Source organism: Tursiops truncatus, chromosome 3, assembly GCF_011762595.2.
Source record: "Tursiops truncatus isolate mTurTru1 chromosome 3, mTurTru1.mat.Y, whole genome shotgun sequence".
NCBI classification, from domain to species: Eukaryota; Metazoa; Chordata; class Mammalia; order Artiodactyla; family Delphinidae; genus Tursiops; species Tursiops truncatus.
Window position 1 is genome coordinate 170,407,208 of NC_047036.1, and position 16,839 is coordinate 170,424,046.

The window sequence follows — 16,839 nt, forward strand, 5'->3', positions numbered from 1 at the left end:
CAGGGTCCGGGAGGGGAGGTCCAGAGTGCAGTTTTGGGGACGTTGCCTTCAAGATGCCTGGCAGGGGAGCCCAAGGATGATCCAGAGGAGGAGATGGGACTGAAGACACCACGTGGGGCCTCCCTGGCACCATGCTCAGGACCAGCCAGGGCCCTGGGTCAGGAGCTTTAAGGACAGCTATGGCCAGGTCGGGAGGCCACGATGTATTTGGGCCCTCAGAGGCTCACAGAACCAGGGGCTGCCTGAGAACTGGACTCAGGGGATGCTGTGGGGCTCAGGGACAGTCCAGCCTCTTCCTGACAGCAAGAAGCCTTCCAGAACCAAATCAGATCACATCCAAAGCCTGCTAGTGGGCCCCCATGGGCCTTCCCACACACCCACTCGCTCACCCTGGCCCAGCCGCCCTGGCCTCTCTGTTGGTCTGAGATCCCGTACCAAGCTCATCCCAACCTCAGGGCCTTTGCACATGCCATTCTCTCTGCCCAAAGGACTCCCCACCCCCCAGTCTTCGTCCAGGAGCTCCTTCTCATCTTCTGGGACCCAGGCAAGGGCCCCCCACACCCTATGAGTCCCTCTGCAGTACCCTCACAGCCTGCAATCGTGCCATTTCCCTGCTAGTTCGCTGACTTCTCTCCTACAGGACTGGGGGCTCCATGGCAGAGACAGGCTGTGCATTTCCATGCTATGTCCCGTGTAGGTGCTGACCCACTCACTGGGGGAGCCTTGGGAAAGTCCAAACCCTCCCCCAGCTGCCTCAGACTCCGCCCGCTGGGTGGGCATCCTCAGGGTCCTGAGTGGGTGCTGCCCCTCCGGGTGGACGCTCGTCCCCCAGTCCTCAGCTGGATGCCTTCTCAACCTCTGTTTGGGGACATCGGTTGACTCGGCTGCATGCAAAGTACTGGGTGCCATCAGAACCAGCCAGATTTCCACAGGAATAATCTGTATTTCATCTGCTTGGGTCTTTTGACCAATTATGAGAGAAGCAGCTCAATGTCATGTGGGCTCCTGGATGAGATCCTGGAGCAGAAAAAGGAAATTAGTTGGGGAAAAAGGAAAAAAAAACAGCAACTCGTGGAATCCAAATAACGTTTGGAGTTTGGTCAATAGTGATGGCAATTACTAATATTATCAATTAATAATCATAATATACCAACGTGAGTTCCTTAGATGTGACAAATAGTCGTCTCCTATGGCTGTTGTAACAAATTAACACAAACTTGGTGGCTTAAGAAAACATATATTTATCACCTCACATTCTGGAGGTCAGAAGTCCTAAAATGCAGGCGTGGGCAGGGCCGGTCCTTCCGGAGGCTCCAATGGAGCAGCGGTTCCCGCCTTTTCCAGCTTCTAGAGCCTCCGCATCCCTGGCTCTCAGCCCCTCCTGCATCCTCACAGCCAGCAGTGCAGCATCTCCCGTCTCTCTCTGCCTCTGACCCTCCCGCCTCCCTCTTATAAGTACCCTGTGACGATGCTGGGGCCCCCGGGGAATCCAGGGACCTCCCCATCCCAGGGGCCTTAATTCCACCTGCAAAGTCCCCTCTGCCCCGTGAAGTGACACGTCACAGGTCCCAGGACCGGGACATGGACATCCTGTGTGTGTGTGTGTGCGGGGGGTGACATTATACTACTGATGACAAAGGATAGAGAGAAACTTGCTGTAACATCTTTGCAACTTTCTGTAAATCTAAAATTATTCCAAAATAAAAATTCTCTTTAAAAAAGAGAATTAAAAGACTACAATAAATTAAAACCTAAAAGGCAGTAACTCAAACTCACCCCAACCCCCTCCCCCCCCACCCCCGCCTAGATCATCATGCTCAACCGTGAGGGTTTATTCCTGTCCACTTCCTGTCTGAGTTTATGCTAACATAGGTAATTTTCCTTTTATATAAACGGCATCAGATCATGCATAACTTTTCCTTCTCACCTAACACTTCTTGCCTTTTCTGAATAAGCTTCCCATGCTCCCGGTCCCCACAATATGCGAGGCCCCTGCCGCCTCTGGCCTCATGTTCACTGCTCTCCAGCTACACAGGCCTCCTCACTGGGCTGGTCCTCACCCTGCTCCTTTGGCCCTCTGTCCTTTGCACGTACTGTTCCATCTGCCAGGAACACCCTCTCCCTCACACCCTCTTCCGTCCAGTTCCCCTTCATTCTCCAGGTCCTGCCTCAAGCATCTCCCCACTCAGGCAAGTCCCCCCAGCCCCCTGCCTCAAAAGGAGCTCAGGACACCCATTCGGATGTGACTGTGAAGCAATCCCAGGCCCTCCAAGTCTCACTGTGTGTGACTCTGCCCCTCTGCCCCCCCAGCATCCCGACCCATGAGGTGGGGGTGAGGATTCCTCTCACGGGGGCAGCTGGGGGGGTCACATCAGATATGGAGGCCTCCAAGGTGGTGGTGATATGTAGAGGTGAAATACTGCATCACAGGATCAGTGGCCTAAGAAACCGGACCTGTCCAGGGGGGTGAGGGTGATGAAAAAGATGCTGTTCCCTATTTGAGAGGACCTCCTGATAACAAGTCACAGAAACTCCAAATTGCTAAAGTGAAAAATAATGGATGGATGGCTTCAGGTGCAGCTTGATCCAGGGACTGAAACAACCGTCTCAGAAATCTCGCCCTCTCTGCTTCCTGCTTCTGTTGGCTTCTCCCTGGGGTGGAGAAAACTACCATCCCAGCTCACATGGGCGACCCTGGCCATGGTGGGTCCCCGATTCTGCTCTATTCATGCTCAGGCCCAGGGACAGCTGGGCAGCTCCAGAGACCGGGGTTCTGGGGTTGCAGGACCCCTCCCACCCCATCTACACAGGAGACTGGAGTATCCTGTGGACCACGTGCCCAGGCCTGAGGGATCGTGGGAGGCCATAGGGAGTTGGGGAGGGGGGCAGGGGGAGGCTCAAGGCTGTGAGACCACAGAGGGAGCCTAGGCTGACCCACATCCATCAGGACTCGTGCCCACTTGGCCTGATCCTGTCCAGGCCCAGCGTCAGGGATGCGGTCCAGGCCGGAGCTCAGCGTAGGGGGACCCTGCCGACCCCTGGGCCTGAGTTCAGACCAGGGCATGAGTTGGGGGGGGGTGAGATGCCGCCGCACCTGGAGCCTCCAAACCTCACAACCACCCCTCCACCTGCAGCAGGTATTTCGAGCTGAGCTCTCCGCCTCCTCTGGGGATCTGCTGAATCCAGTTGAGTTAGCTCCTGCATGGGGATGGGAGGCTGGAGATCTGCAGGGTGACAAAGACTGGGGAGAGGGGGCATGGGTGGGTACAGGACTCCACACCTTCACCGCAGCCCCAACTGGCCATCCCATGAGCATTAGGGCCCCCATGCGGGGCACAGTGCCTACTGTATGCACTCCCTGCAGGACCCAGGGCCTCCTGTGTCTTGTCCCTGCAGGGCACAGGGACTGTTGTATGCACTTTCTATAGGACTCAGTGCCTGCTGTATACACTCACTGCAGAGTACAATGCCTGCTGTAGACATTCTCTGTAGAGCATGGTGCCTGCTGTATGCACTCCTTGTGGGACATAGTGCCTTCTGTATACCCTCCCTGCAGGGTGCAGTGACTTCTGTATACACTTTCTATAGGCTACACTGACTGTTGTATACACTCCTTGGGGGGGTCAGTGTCTACTAAATGCATTCCTTGCAGGGTGCAGTACCTACTGTATACACTCCCTGCAGGGCCAAGTGTCTACTGTATGCATGTCTAGGATGCAGTGACTGCTGCATACATTGCCTGCAAAGCATAATGCCTGCTGTATATGCTCCATGCAGGACACAGCGCCTGCTGTATGCATTCTTTGCAGATCACAATGCCTGGTATGTACACTCCTTGCAGGGTACAGTGCCTTCTGTATATCGTCCTGCAGGGCACACTGCCTGCTGTATGCACACCCTGCACAGCACGGTGGACTGGGGCTTGGGGCATAAGGCACATGGGGGTGGGGGTGCGGGGGATGAGATTGTCCACTTGGTGGCACTCCTGGCCAAGCCTGATTTCTCTCTGATGCCGCCCAGGCCCGAGGCCCCAGCTCAGCACACAGTAGCTGCTCTGCAGAGGGTGCCTGCCCTCACCATCCCCCTCTCTCTCCTGCTATCCTCTCTCGAGCCTTGTTCCCCCAGGCTGAACCTTGTCAAGGTCACTGCCTTCATTGATGCTGATCCGCTGGCCACTGGTCCATGCTCTATCCTCATCTTACCCACTCAGGCTGCCCCTCCTCCTCTCAGAAGCCCATCCTCTTGCGACCTTGGGGGACCCCATGCCCACCTCAGCCTCTGACACTCAGGCCCCAGTCTCCGTTCTGTCCACACTCTCACCCCATGACCTCATCGATGACTCTAAGCACCCCTGTGTGCAAAGGATGCCCACATGTCCATCCCCAGCCAGACGCGGCCCCTGGACTCCCAGCTGTCCTTGCCTCACCCTAGACCCATCCTAGTAGGTGACCTCCGGACTTGTGCCTCTCCCTCCCCCGCAGGGAATGGGGCGCCTCCCGTCACTGGCTGCTCAGCCCAAGCTCCCACCTGCCTCCTCCCAGTGCCTCCCCCGTGGGATCTGTCCCAAGGCCTGCAGACTCCACTCCAAACAGCTGGGAGCTGCCCAGTGCCCTCCCCACCCCCCACGCCCCCAGCCCAGCCCCTGACCCCAGCATGCTTGCCACTGCCTCCCCACTGCTTTCCAGGTCCCCTGTCCTGCCCCCATGACAGCCAGAGGCAGCTGTTCCCAAACCAGAGCACCCCCTCCCACCTCCCAGGGTTGCCATCCCCCTGGCCCCTCTCTGACCACATCCCACCCCCAGGCTGGCTACTGGCTCCACCCACCCCAACCTTCCCACTGTCCCTTATTCCCTTTTCCAGCCTCAGGGCCTTTGCATGTGCTGTTCCAGGCAGACTGGGCTGCCCTTCCCCCACCTCCCTGCGGCAGTGACCTCCTGCGTGAGGGCCTTCCTGTCCCCCCACCCCATCTGCCGTGGGCTTGGGCTATCTCTGCAGAACGTCCTGATGGGAAGGTAGCATGGTGCCCTCGTAGGGCACTGTCTCCCCTCACTAGCCGGATTCACAGCTGTAGCGGCACAAAGTAAATGCTCAGTAAGTGCTGGATGAATGAACGGCGTTGGATGGCCCTGCCTTGAGCTGCTCCAGGCTGGAGGACAGACAGAGCTGGACCGGCGGTACCCCCTCCCTGTGGTCGGGGCTGGAACACCTCACTGCAGGCTCGCGGGAGAAGGGGACACTCAAGCTGAGCCTGGGCCGAGCCCAGGGAGCAGACGAGCTGTCCACCCAACGCCCCCCTTGGTGCCCCCATCTCCTCAACCCGCTCGCCAGGCAGCATCCTGGGGCCACAGCGAGGAGCCAGGGGAGGGGGCGAGCGGAGGGTGCCTGCTGCGTCCCTGCTTGGGCGGGGGATGAGGGGTGGGGGGGGCGCGCAGATGCTAAACCGGGGAAAGGTCTGGTGGTGGGGAACCCTGGGGTAACCCTGTCCTTGCCCGTCCGCGCAAAGAGCTGAGATCCACCTGGAATTGTCGCTGTGGAGACCCCCGCCGGCCCCATTGCCCGGATGGGGAACTTGAGGTCGGGGAGGGTGGGGCCACAGTCGCGTGGGAGGCGAACCTTTTGGACCCGGGTCTAGCTGCGAAGCCACGGCTTGCAGCCTGGGGCCGGGCAGGGAGGGCGGGAGGCGGGGTGGGGCGCGTCCTCTGGTGACAGCAGCGCCCGGGAATGCGCCGGGCTGGGAAGGGGCTCTCCGCCCCCCACGCCAGGCCCCTGGGACTGAGCTTCCCCCCAGTGCTCTGGGGCCCTGCGCTGGGGGTGGTCGGGACCTGGGGCGGGAACCCAGGCGCGCCGGTTCCTGAGTAGGGTGACTTTGAGGGAGGCGTAGGGAGAGGGATTTGGGGAGGGGTAATGGCCAGGAAAGGGAACCTTCGTGGGGACGCGATCTGGGCGTCGGTGGGGAGAGGGCAGCGCCCTCCTGGAGTCTCAACAGGGCGACCTCGGTTCGCTCACATTCCCGGGCCCTGAGCGCGGCGCCCGGAATAGCAGCCCCGAGGTGGGGGTAAGGGCGGTCAGTCCCCGCGTGGCTCCCCCGCCCTGGGCTTCCCAAGGTCACCGGGGCGCGGACGGTCGGACACCAGGCCGCAGTTCTGGGGGGCCGCGGCGCGTGCGGAGCAGTCCCCTGCCGCAGATCGGCGCCCAGGCGCGCAACGGCCGCGCGGGGGCGCACGGCGCCGCCGCCCCTCTGGACCCCGGCCGGGGCGCGCCCTGGGAGGCCGGGTGGGAGGGGCCGTCCCGGGCTCCCCCCGCCCCTTCTCGCGGGCCCCGCGGCTTCCGCTCGCCCACGGGCAGCCCTGGGAACCTGGACGCGCCGCCTGGGCTCTACGTAGCCGGTAAGTCCCTCTTCCTATCCCCCCACTATCCCGGCCGGAGTCTTCTCCCCGTCCCTAAGCTGGGGGGTGGCGAGGCAGCAATCCCCAGGGTGGGAGAAAACTCATCCCCACTTCCTCCTTGGGAAACTGAGGTCCAGAGGCGTGGCTTGCCCTGAGATCACACCAAGAGTCAGGACTGCAGCCAAAACGGGGGGTGTGTCCTGCTCCTCGGGCAGGGGGCTCTGGAGAGTGGGAATGGTGATCCCTCAAGCCCCTCATTTTGCATCACCTAGACCCCCACCCCACAAGCCAGTGCTAAGAGGGGAGCGGGTGTCCGAGGGTCAAGCCCCCTCCCCCTACTGCTCTCCAACCCGGACTTCTTCCGGCTTCCTGGGCCAGCCAGTGCTGGGGTTCAGAGATGCAGCCAGCCTCACAGCTCTGGTCAGAGAGGGGGGGACCCACGGGGGACCCACCCCGTGGTCCCCCAGGTTCTCAGCATCTGGAGCCACCTTGGCCCTAGACCCTCGGTGCCCCAGGTTTGAATGTCAGAGCCAGGAGAGCCTGATAACCAGGGACACTGCTGCTCGAGAACATCCAGTGGGGCCCTGCCTTCCCCCATCCGCTGCCCAGGACATCCAGGACTGGAGCCCTCCAGCATGGCCTGCGTGTCCTTTGGGCACTGCTGACCGCTGGGCTCCCTGGCCCTAGCCCGCCACTTTCTCCACCAATGCCATGGTCATGGGGAGGGTGGGGATGGCAAGTGACTTCATTCTTCCCCTGACAGATGGGGAAACTGAGGCCCAGGGAGGCAAAGCCTCCCAGCCACCCTCTCCCCCGCCCCCACACAGCCGCCTCCCTCTTCCCTGGGTCATCCTCATTGGCAGCCCCTTTCCCTCTGCAGGCGGCTCTGGGGCTCCATCCCACACCCTCTTCACATGAGGCCATGAGGCACCCACTGGACCGGGGCCAGGTCACCCTGCCCCGTCCCGCCCCCCATCCGGGAGCTCCTGGCTGCTGCAGGTCTGGGAGCTGAGGGGGCCCTGGAGGCTGGGGCCCGCCCGGGCGTGGGGTGGGGGGAGCTCTGCCAGGCACCAGACCCAGCCACCACCAGCTACACCCTCTGCAAGGTCCCATAGAATCCTGGACTGTGCCCAGCTGGTCCCCACTGCACAGATGGGGAAACTGAGGCAGGGGGAAGAGGAGCACCTGGCCCCTGGCCACACCGGAAGGTAGGAGCAAAGATGGTGGGGAGATTGGGGAGGGCCCTAGGACCCTGGAGACACCTGGGCACGCTCCTGGAATGATTCCTTCCATCATCAGACGCTGAATAAGCACCTACTACGTGCATCATAGACAGTAAACAACCAGTAATAATTACTTGAGTTTTCTCTCTCCAGACCGGGCTCTGTGGCCCCCGTTTTCCTCACCTAATTTGACGAACCCCTCAAAACTCTCCTATTAGGTGGGCTCTATTATGACTTCATTTTTCAGAGATGAGAAGGGAGGCTCAGAGAGGTTGAGATACTGTCCAAAATCACACAGCCAGTCAGGGAAGAGCTGGGGTGCAACCCTTGGCCTGCTGGCCCCCCCACTGCTGCGCCCCCTCCTGTCCCCCAGACCCCGCCCACTCCAGAATCTCCTGCTCCTGCTGTGGACCCTCCTGAACTGTGGTTTGGGGGGCAACGCTCAGGTAAAGGGGGACATGAGCCCAGGGGGCAGTGGGCATGGGAACCCAGCTGGCAGTGTGGGGGTCACCAGCCTCCCTTCCAGGCTGACTCTGCCTCTGTCTCCCCAAGTAGGGTCCGGGTGAGTGGACTCCATGGGGTTCCTGGAGCCGCTGTTCTAGCTCTTGCGGGCGAGGGCTCTCCGTGCGCAGCCGGCAATGCATCCGGTGAGGAGGCTCCTGGGACCCGGCTGGGTGGGATGGGAGGGGGTCCCTGCCCCTCCTCTCCTGTCAGGCTGGCCCAGCCCCTGGCCGCACCCTCGACCTGCCCACACAAGCTGTGCCTTTTAATCCCACTAATCCAGCTGGAATGTGGGTGGGGTTAGCGGGGGTGGATGGGTGGGCAGGCTGGCTCTGTGGAACGGTTTCTGGAGGTGCTGACCGCAGTCTGGCCACCCTGCTCCTCGAAGGTTTCCCAGGGAAGAGCTGTGCTGGGGGGACACCCACGAGTACCGCCTCTGCCAGCTGCCCGTAAGTTCTAGCCAACCACCCCCCAGACTGAGTTCTCCCTGGAGCCCTCCTGCTTCCCTACTCATGCCCCCAAATATCCTTGCCACCATGCCAGATTCTCTGGGCATCCCCGGGGCTGTCCCAGCCTCTGCTCCACCGATCTGTGTCCCCAGGAATGTCCCCCAGGGGCCGTGCCCTTCCGAGACCTCCAATGCGCCCTCTACAATGGCCACCCTGTCCTGGGCACCCAGAAGACCTACCAATGGGTGCCCTTCTATGGTGGTGAGTAGCCTATGCTCCTGTTAGTCCAGCTCCCTCAGAGCTGGCAGGGAAAAGTGGCTGCTAAGAAGGAAGGGGGACTTGGAGGGGTGCAAGAAGGGGGCATTGGCACTGGGGCTTTCAGGGATATGTAGGAGTTAGTGAAGTGAAGGGTGGAAAGCAAGTGTGAGTTGTGAAGAGGGGCAGAAGGAGGCAGGGTCTATTCTGCACAGGGTCGAACACGAAGCTGAGGATTTACTGGGAGCTGTATCCAGAGGCCAACATTTCTCAAACTTACACCAGTAGCAGGAAATATTGTCGCACTGAGCTGAAAATAGCGAGTTATATAATTGTGTGCCTGGGGCAGTGCGCCTCCAGATTTAAGGGAAATAGGCAGCTTCAGACGCCACGGTGGGGGTAGACACAGATAAGAAAATCCTAGAATGGAGAAAGTTCCACCCGTCAACCTCACAGAGTTTTATTTCCTTCACCCTAAGAATTGGCGGAAACTTGCCATGATTTCACCCCCACAGAGGCCCGCCAGGGCCAGCTCAGGTTCTATTCCAGGCTGGGTCTGCCAGCCAGCCTCAGGGCGTCGGGAGCCAGAGGGAGACTGAGCAGGGGGAGCAGGGATCAGGTCTGTGGGCCTCGGGTGTGGTCAGACTGTCCATTATGCCCCACTGCCAGGCAGAGGGGAAAACTGAGTTCCGGGGAGGGCCAGCAACATACCCAGGCTATGCAGGACTCAGTCAGAACTGGCCAAAACCTTTTTGGGGGCACCTTCTGGGTGCAGAGCCCAAGTGCCGAGTGTGTTCTGCCCACCTCTGTGCCCCAGAGCCTAGAACATTGTCTGGAAAATAGGTGCTCGATGAGTGTTTGTGGCATGAACGTATGGAAGAATGAGTGAAGAATGGGTGATGATGTTAATAGTGGGCCCCTAATATTAGGACTGAACATGAATGAATGAATGAACGAATGAGTGCAGGCCCAGGATACTTGCCTGGGACAGTCCCAGCGAACGGGAAGCAGAATGCCTAAGTTCCAGTCCTGGCTCTGCCTCAGCCTCCATGTGTGGCTTTGGCTGAGTCTCTGGGCCTCATCTGCCCAAGAGGATGGCTGCCTGAGGGGAGACTGGCAGGAAGGGGGCTGGAACTCAGATATGTCCCCCACTGCCACCGACTCCTCCCATCCCCAGCACCCAACCAGTGCGACCTCAACTGCCTGGCGGAGGGGCACGACTTCTATCACAGCTTCGGCCGCGTGCTGGACGGTACCCCCTGCAGCCCGGGCACCCAGGGACTCTGCGTGGCTGGCCGCTGCCTCGTAAGAACTCCAGGCCCCGCCCCGATCCCTGCCCCTTGTAGGTTCCACCCGGCCTATTCCCTCCAGGCCCCGCACCCAGACCCCGTTCACTAAGTTCCTGGTCCCGCCCTCTTCCCTAGGCCCCGCCCCCTACCGAGTCCCCGACCTCCCCTGCCCCACCTATCACTAGGCCTCATCCCCAGCCTCCTCCCACTAGGGCCTGCCCCCCTGGTTCCATCCTTTTAGTTCTTGGTCCTGTCTTCTTCCGTGGGCCCCGCCCCCTCGACGGCAGGGCCCGTCTGACGGCGCGCGTGCCCTCCCCATCCCTTTAGAGAGCCGGCTGTGACGGTTTGCTGGGTTCGGATGCCCGCGAAGACCGCTGCGGCCGCTGCGGCGGCGCCAACGACTCGTGCCTCTTCGTGCAGCGCGTGTTCCGGGATGCCGGTGACCGCCCTCCCCGTCCTCGCGCTCTCCCAGAGCGGGCCCTTTAAGACGTCCCGCACTGATTGGGCAGTCTGCGGCCCAGCCCCCCTCGCTCAACGTTCTGATTGGTCATTGCTCAGTCTCCCCCTCGCTCATCGTTCTGATTGGTCATTGCCAGATTGTCCCGCCCTTCCCAGAGCAGACGGGGTTTAACTCCTTTGCTGCCGCACTTAAGTGATAATCATCGTAACTCCAATCCTTTAGGAAGCGTTTTCGAAGTACCAGGGCCTTGGCTAACCTTCTTACCGCAGTATCCCACTTAATCCTCAAATCATCCTTCAAATACACCCCACCTGCTCCCCAACGCCGTCCTTCCCTCCCGCCCAGGTGCCTTCGCTGGGTACTGGAACGTGACCCTGATCCCTGAGGGCGCCAGGCACATCCGCGCCGCCCACCGCAGCCGGAACCACCTGGGTATCGCAGGGTCCGAGGGAGGAGGCGCCCTGCTGGCTGCCCGAATCCAGCGGGGAGGGGGGCGACAGGGTCGGGAGGCGGGCGGGGCCGCTTCCGGGGAGCCCGGGCTGACCCTTCCCTTGCAGCGCTGATGGGGGGCGACGGGCGCTACGTGTTCAACGGGAACTGGGCGGTCAGCCCTCCCGGGACCTACGAGGCAGCGGGCACCCACGTGGTCTACACCCGCGTCACAGGGTCAGAGGAGACGCTGCGCGCCGCCGGGCCCACCTCCGAAGACCTGCTCCTGCAGGTGGGGGCGGGCCTCTGAGAGGGCGTCTGGGAGTGTGGGGTTAAAGAATCCGTTGGGAAGCAGGGGGCGGGGCGGGGGCGGGGGGCTGGGTAGAGTGTGTGTTGGGGGACGCTGGGCCATCAGGTCCGAGGGCAGCTCCCTAGTATGTGACACCCCCCCACTCCCGCCGCCCAGGTCCTCCTGCAGGAGCCCAACCCCGGCGTTGAGTTCGAGTTCTGGCTCCCCCGGGAGCGCTATGGCCCCTTCCAGGCGCAGGCTCAGGCCCAGGGCTGGTCCCTGCGGCAGCCGCAGCCTCGGGAGGTAGATCCTCAGTCCCCTGAGTCTCCCGCTGCCCCCACTGTTATCCCCCCACGGACCCCAGGCCCCACCCCAGGTGAGCTGGGGACAGCCTGGGCGGGGGCGAGCAGGGAAGCAAGGCCTGTGCCCCTGACTGCACTGCCCCCGCAGACCCCTGCCCACCCTGCCCTGACACCCGCGGTCGTGCCCACCGGCTGCTCCACTATTGCGGCAGCGACTTTGGTGAGAGGCCCTTGACCCCATCCCTCACCTGGCCCCTAACTGACCTGAACTTGACCCCTATCCAGCTGACCTCTGACCCTGGTCAGACTTTGCCTTTCACTCCTTGACCTGACTCCAGCTTGACCCCTCCTGACGCTCATTTGACTCCCTGATCTAATCCTTTGCCCTAATCTGACTCCTAACCCCTCACTGATCCTTGAGCTGACCCTTACCCCAGGCCTCAGCTGACCACAGTCCCCAAGGGCCCCCAATGCCCCACCTGACCGCCAGTTCCCTCGTCTGGAAAGGGGTGTGTGGATGGGCCCCGGGGCGGAGCGTCCAGCCGGGCTCAGCACCACCCTGCCCGCAGTGTTCCGGGCCCGCGTGCTGGGCCGCGTCCGGCAGGCCCAGGAGACCCGATATGAGGTGCGCGTGCAGCTCATCTACAAGAACCGCTCGCCACTGCGGGCCCTCGAGTATGTGTGGGCGCCGAGCCGCTGCCCCTGCCCACCGCTGGCCCTCCATCGGGACTACCTGCTGGCGGCCCGGCGCCTCATCAGCCCCGATGGCACTCAGGACTGGCTGCTGCTCCCCCATGCTGGCTACGCCCGGCCCTGGAGCCCCGCCGAGGACAGCCGCGTGCGCCTGGCCGCCAGACGCTGCCCCCTCTGAGCCCCTGGACCAGACCTCGGCCACACACGGCTGACCAGGCTCAAAGTCAGCATATTTCCCCTATTGCCATAGCTTCCAGGGAGCTCAGAACTATCTCCCACCTGCAGCTCTGTGACTCCCCACCACACACACTCAGACACCCCTGCACTCAGTCAGATCCACTGTCGGAAGCAGGCACGCACTGGTGAGGATACACTAAATGGACTCTTTAGCTCTGATTTCCTCTCTCACCCTGGAAACTCATAGTTATTTTACTCTCAGAGACTCTGTGTCTGCTTTTATTCCCCTTGCCTCACACTCATTTGCTGGGAGACACTGTCACACACAAGCATGACCCCGATGAAGACATGCCTAAGGAGACCTTGTAATGTATCCCTTTCCCCTCTTACCCTGGCTACCAGGAAGCTCACCACTGTTTAACCCCCGACACTCTGTCTCTCCCTTCTCATTGCCACTTAACACACGCACCCTCACGTATTCAGAGACACTGTTAAAAACAGGCATGACCCCCTAGTAAACATGCCTACCCAGGCACTGTAACGTACAAATTTCCCCTTTTGCCCTGGCTACCAGAAAGTTCAGAGATAATCTTGACAGCTTCCGCAATTCGGGGGGAGGCGGGAGGGTTCCCTCCAGGCAACACTGCTGTTCACCCCTTTTTTATTCCTATTTAATTTTTTTTTTTTTTGCGGTACGCGGGCCTCTCACTGTTGTGGCCTCTCCCGTTGCGGAGCACAGGCTCTGGACGCAGAGGCTCAGCGGCCATGGCTCACGGGCCCAGCCGCTCTGTGCCATGTGAGATCTTCCCGGACCGGGGCACGAACCCGTGTCCCCTGCATCGGCAGGCGGACTCTCAACCACTGCACCACAAGGGAAGCCCTATTCCTATTTAATTTTTACAAGCAGTTTTTTTTTAACAAGGGCACCCCAGTTTCACATACTTGGCTGCAGACACTTCAGGATGCCCTGTTACTCAGATCCACAGCCACGTTGTCACCACCTGTACACACGCAATCACGTGCACCTCATCCCCTCCTCCTGGTCCAGCCCCCACCTCCCCGCAGTGTGTCTGACCCTGGGGCAACCGTGAGGACGGGGAATATAAGAGGATGGGGGAAGGCGGGACTTTCTGAGGTTCCAAGCCCCCTCCCGATGCCCCTTGGGGCCACATATTCCTCTCAGGCCGAGCACAGCAGGCAGGTCAGAGCCCCCACCCTCAGCGTGTGCCCTGCCCTCATGTGTCTTGGATGTAGTCTCCTCATAGATTCTAGAGCCAGGAGGGCAGGCCTAGATCATGTGTGGATTGGAAGTGTCAGTGGGGTGTCACATAGTCACCCAGCAAACCTCCCCTTCTGCCTCCCCATCCTGCGTGGGGTGACTCACACCGTGATCTGGGACAACCTGCTCGTCTGTACCATCTGTGGTTGTGTCTTCCTCTGGGGCGCGGGATGGTGGGAGTGTGCAAGGGGTGCTGGACATGTGGATCTCAATGGACTCGGCCCTTGACTTTGGGGGTGACCTCAGGCCAAGCCCTGCCCCTCTCTGGGCCTCAGTTTCCCCATCTGTGTATACCCTTTCAGCCCCTCCCGGCCCTGATCTTGGGAACCTCACTCTTCCAGACTCCTTCCCTAGCCCTTCTGTTCATTCGTGCATTCTCCAAAGAGTATTTATTGAGCACCTACTGTATGCCTGGGACCCAGCAGCGCCTGGGGCGGTCTGGCCTGGCCCTGTCTTCTGTAACAAGTGCTGAAGCCGGAGGATCTCCCGAACGCCCCCTCCCATGGGGCAGAGTGGGGCACAGTTCTGGAAGGAGGCGTGGGGTCTGGGCGCCCCCTGGTGGCAGGACGGGGGGGAGAAGGAATTCAGCGTTTCAGGTGTTACCTGCAGCCCCCAAGGGCTTCAGGTCCCCGATGGCCCCAGATGGTCCCCTCTGCCTCACTGCAGTGTGGGAGTGTGTTCAGTGTCTGGAAATGGGAGCCTCCGGCCTCTTCTTCCCCGGAGCTCTGTGGGGCAACCCTGCCATCTACTCCCCAACTAGCAGGACCGCTTTGCAGGGGTGAGGTTCCTGCCGGGGCAGAGGCCAATGCAGGGCCCACTCTAGCAGACAGGATGGCCTGTGGCCACAGGAGCCACGATTTCCCACATGCCGTTCTCCGAGCGGCAACATTGTTTCCGGTAATGGTCATGTAACAAACAATCAATGGAAGCATTTAAAGAGAGAAGAAAACATTGCAATTTTAAAGATACTCAAAATCAGCAACCCAGTTGAAGGTGGGACTAGCATTTGCACTTACTTGCCCAGCAAAAATTCCACGCTGCTTTGATGCTTTACTTTTAAAGACGAATAAAAACTCCAGGTGCAACAACGGAAACGGAGAGACTCGAGATCTGTATCTCTGTGTCTTTACAATCCCTGGCTCTGGGATTACTGTGTCCCTGTAGGAACACGCAGGGCCCATTTGGTTTAGAGATTGGATTGCTGCCCGAAGACACCGCAGGTGGTTACAGACGGAACCGCTTCTCAGGGGAAGCGCTCACAGCTGAGTCCTCAAGGGTCCAGAACTGGGAATTCTCCAAATGGACTTCCCGCAGGAAGCGATGTTTATTAAAGGATAAAGAATGAAAACAGGCAAGCTTGAAACTTGTGTCTATGTTAATAAAACAATAGTAATCACGACAGTTCTTTCATCAACCCCACAAAATATTGTATTCAACAAACTTGTAGAGTACCAGCTCTGGAGGGTGCAATGCTTTTCTTACTGTTTTGAATTCTCTGCAGACAGCACCCCTCTGTTGTCTGCGCTTCTCTCTCACCGGCCCTGTACCAGTTGGCTCACCCACAGGAGGACATGAGTCCGGTTGAAGGGCTGCTGAAAACCCCTGGACTGTCTCACACCCTGAGGGTTAGTTGAGGGTTACAATGGCTTGACCACCTGGGAAAACAGTTTGGCTATTTCTGCTACAGCTGAACGCACACTCGTGTACAAGTTTGAATAATCATGTCCACGCCCTAACCCCTGGAACCTGTGAACAGAACTTTATTTGGAAAACGGACTTTTGAGGATGTAATTTCTGTTTGTTTGTTTGTTTTTTGTTTTTTGTTTTTGCGGTACGCGGGCCTCTCACTGCTGTGGCCTCTCCCGTTGCGGAGCACAGGCTCCGGACGCACAGGCTCAGCGGCCATGGCTCACGGGCCCAGCCGCTCTGCGGCATGTGGGATCTTCCCGGACCGGGGCACGAACCCGGGTCCCCTGCATCGGCAGGTGGACTCTCAACCACTGCGCCACCAGGGAAGCCCCTGAGGATGTAATTAAGAGTCTCAAGAAGATCATTCTGGAGTATCCAGATGGACGCTAAATCCAGTGACAAGTGACTTGTAAGAGACACACAGAGGAGAGACAGAGAGACGACACCCCTGTGAAGACAGAGGCAGAGATCGGAGGGATGCAGCCACAAGCCCAGGGATGCCTGGGGCTCCCAGAAGCTGGAAGAGGCAGGAAGGACCATCTCCTGGAGCCTCCAGAGGGAGCACAGCCCTGTGACACCTTGATCTTGAACTTCCGGCCGCTGGATGATGAAAGGAAAAATTTCTGTTGTCCCAAGCTACCCAGTTGGTGGTGACTGGTTACAGCAGCCCCAGGAGACTCAGAGGCTCACCCTACACCCTGCAGTCTCTGACAGGTATACGCCCAAGACAAATGAGAGCTCCGCTCACCAAAGGCTGCTTCTAGAATGTTCCTAGCAGCTTTAGTCCCAATAGCCCCCCACTGGAAACAACTCTAACACCCATCAGCAGTGGACTGAATCATTCTCTGGCCCTCACAGAATGACATGCTCTCTGCCAACGAGAAAGAATGATGCGCCAGTCATTCCCGCAGCAGCGTGGTGAGTCTGAGTCAGACAGGAGGGGACAGAAGACCCCGTGGACATAACACAAGTGACCTTCAAGGCCAGAGGCAATGGAGGCAGGATGGGGGTTACCTTGAGGGGGAAGTGACTGGGAGGGGCCGGCCCTGTTGTGAGACTTGCCCCCAAGTCGCGGGTTACACTTTTCTGTACATTTAAATTAAAACCAAAACAAATCTGAGGGGCTAAGTCAACGTCACTGCTTCCACCTGGGGAGACAGGTGTGTGTCCGCTCACCTGTGCTCCCAGGTGACCTGACCTGGGGGGGCGGGGCCCAAGGACAACCTTCAAGGGGCACAGGGGGTGGGGCAAGGCCCCGTCTCCTGCCCTGGACCCAGGCCACACCACCTGCTTCAAACACCTGGGCCAGCAATAAGCAGATTAAGGGATCACTGTCCCCAGAGCCCAAGTGGACTTCTCAGCAGGGTGGGGGCTCATTAATAATTACCCTCGATCCTTTCCTCCCAACAAATCCAACA

At 59.8% G+C, this 16,839-nt stretch overlaps 1 protein-coding gene across 8 annotated transcripts; it reads left to right on the plus strand.

Annotated features, from left to right (window-relative positions):
- The first annotated feature begins 5,702 nt into the window (after window positions 1-5,702).
- ADAMTSL5 (ADAMTS like 5) lies at window positions 5,703-16,541 on the plus strand. 8 transcript variants are annotated; one of them, XM_033854896.2, is made up of 14 exons: window positions 5,703-6,386; window positions 7,267-7,385; window positions 7,493-7,594; window positions 7,857-8,055; window positions 8,165-8,256; window positions 8,499-8,559; window positions 8,712-8,820; window positions 9,992-10,119; window positions 10,431-10,542; window positions 10,909-10,995; window positions 11,121-11,284; window positions 11,459-11,657; window positions 11,732-11,803; window positions 12,153-16,541. In XM_033854896.2, the coding sequence occupies exons 2-14, from the start codon at window positions 7,309-7,311 to the stop codon at window positions 12,452-12,454; spliced, it is 1,704 nt and encodes a 567-aa protein (XP_033710787.1). In that variant the 5' UTR covers window positions 5,703-6,386; window positions 7,267-7,308; the 3' UTR covers window positions 12,455-16,541. The 8 variants fall into 8 exon arrangements, with proteins under 8 accessions (XP_033710787.1, XP_033710789.1, XP_033710783.1 ...); XM_033854892.2 differs by lacking the exon at window positions 5,703-6,386 and having other exon boundaries at window positions 6,399-7,385; XM_033854894.2 differs by lacking the exon at window positions 5,703-6,386 and having other exon boundaries at window positions 6,400-7,385; window positions 7,983-8,055.
- The last annotated feature ends 298 nt before the right edge of the window (window positions 16,542-16,839 follow it).

What these genes read in the sequence shown, in the direction of transcription:
- ADAMTSL5 (XM_033854892.2), top strand. Translation starts at nt 7,150, where the DNA reads ATGGGGAAACTGAGGCCCAGGGAGGCAAAGCCTCCCAGCCACCCTCTC. An exon ending in GGAGCTCCTGGCTGCTGCAG is followed by an intron (nt 7,386 to 7,492) that starts GTCTGGGAGCTG and finishes ACCCTCTGCAAG; the next exon opens with GTCCCATAGAATCCTGGACT. An exon ending in GCCCCTGGCCACACCGGAAG is followed by an intron (nt 7,595 to 7,856) that starts GTAGGAGCAAAG and finishes TTCATTTTTCAG; the next exon opens with AGATGAGAAGGGAGGCTCAG.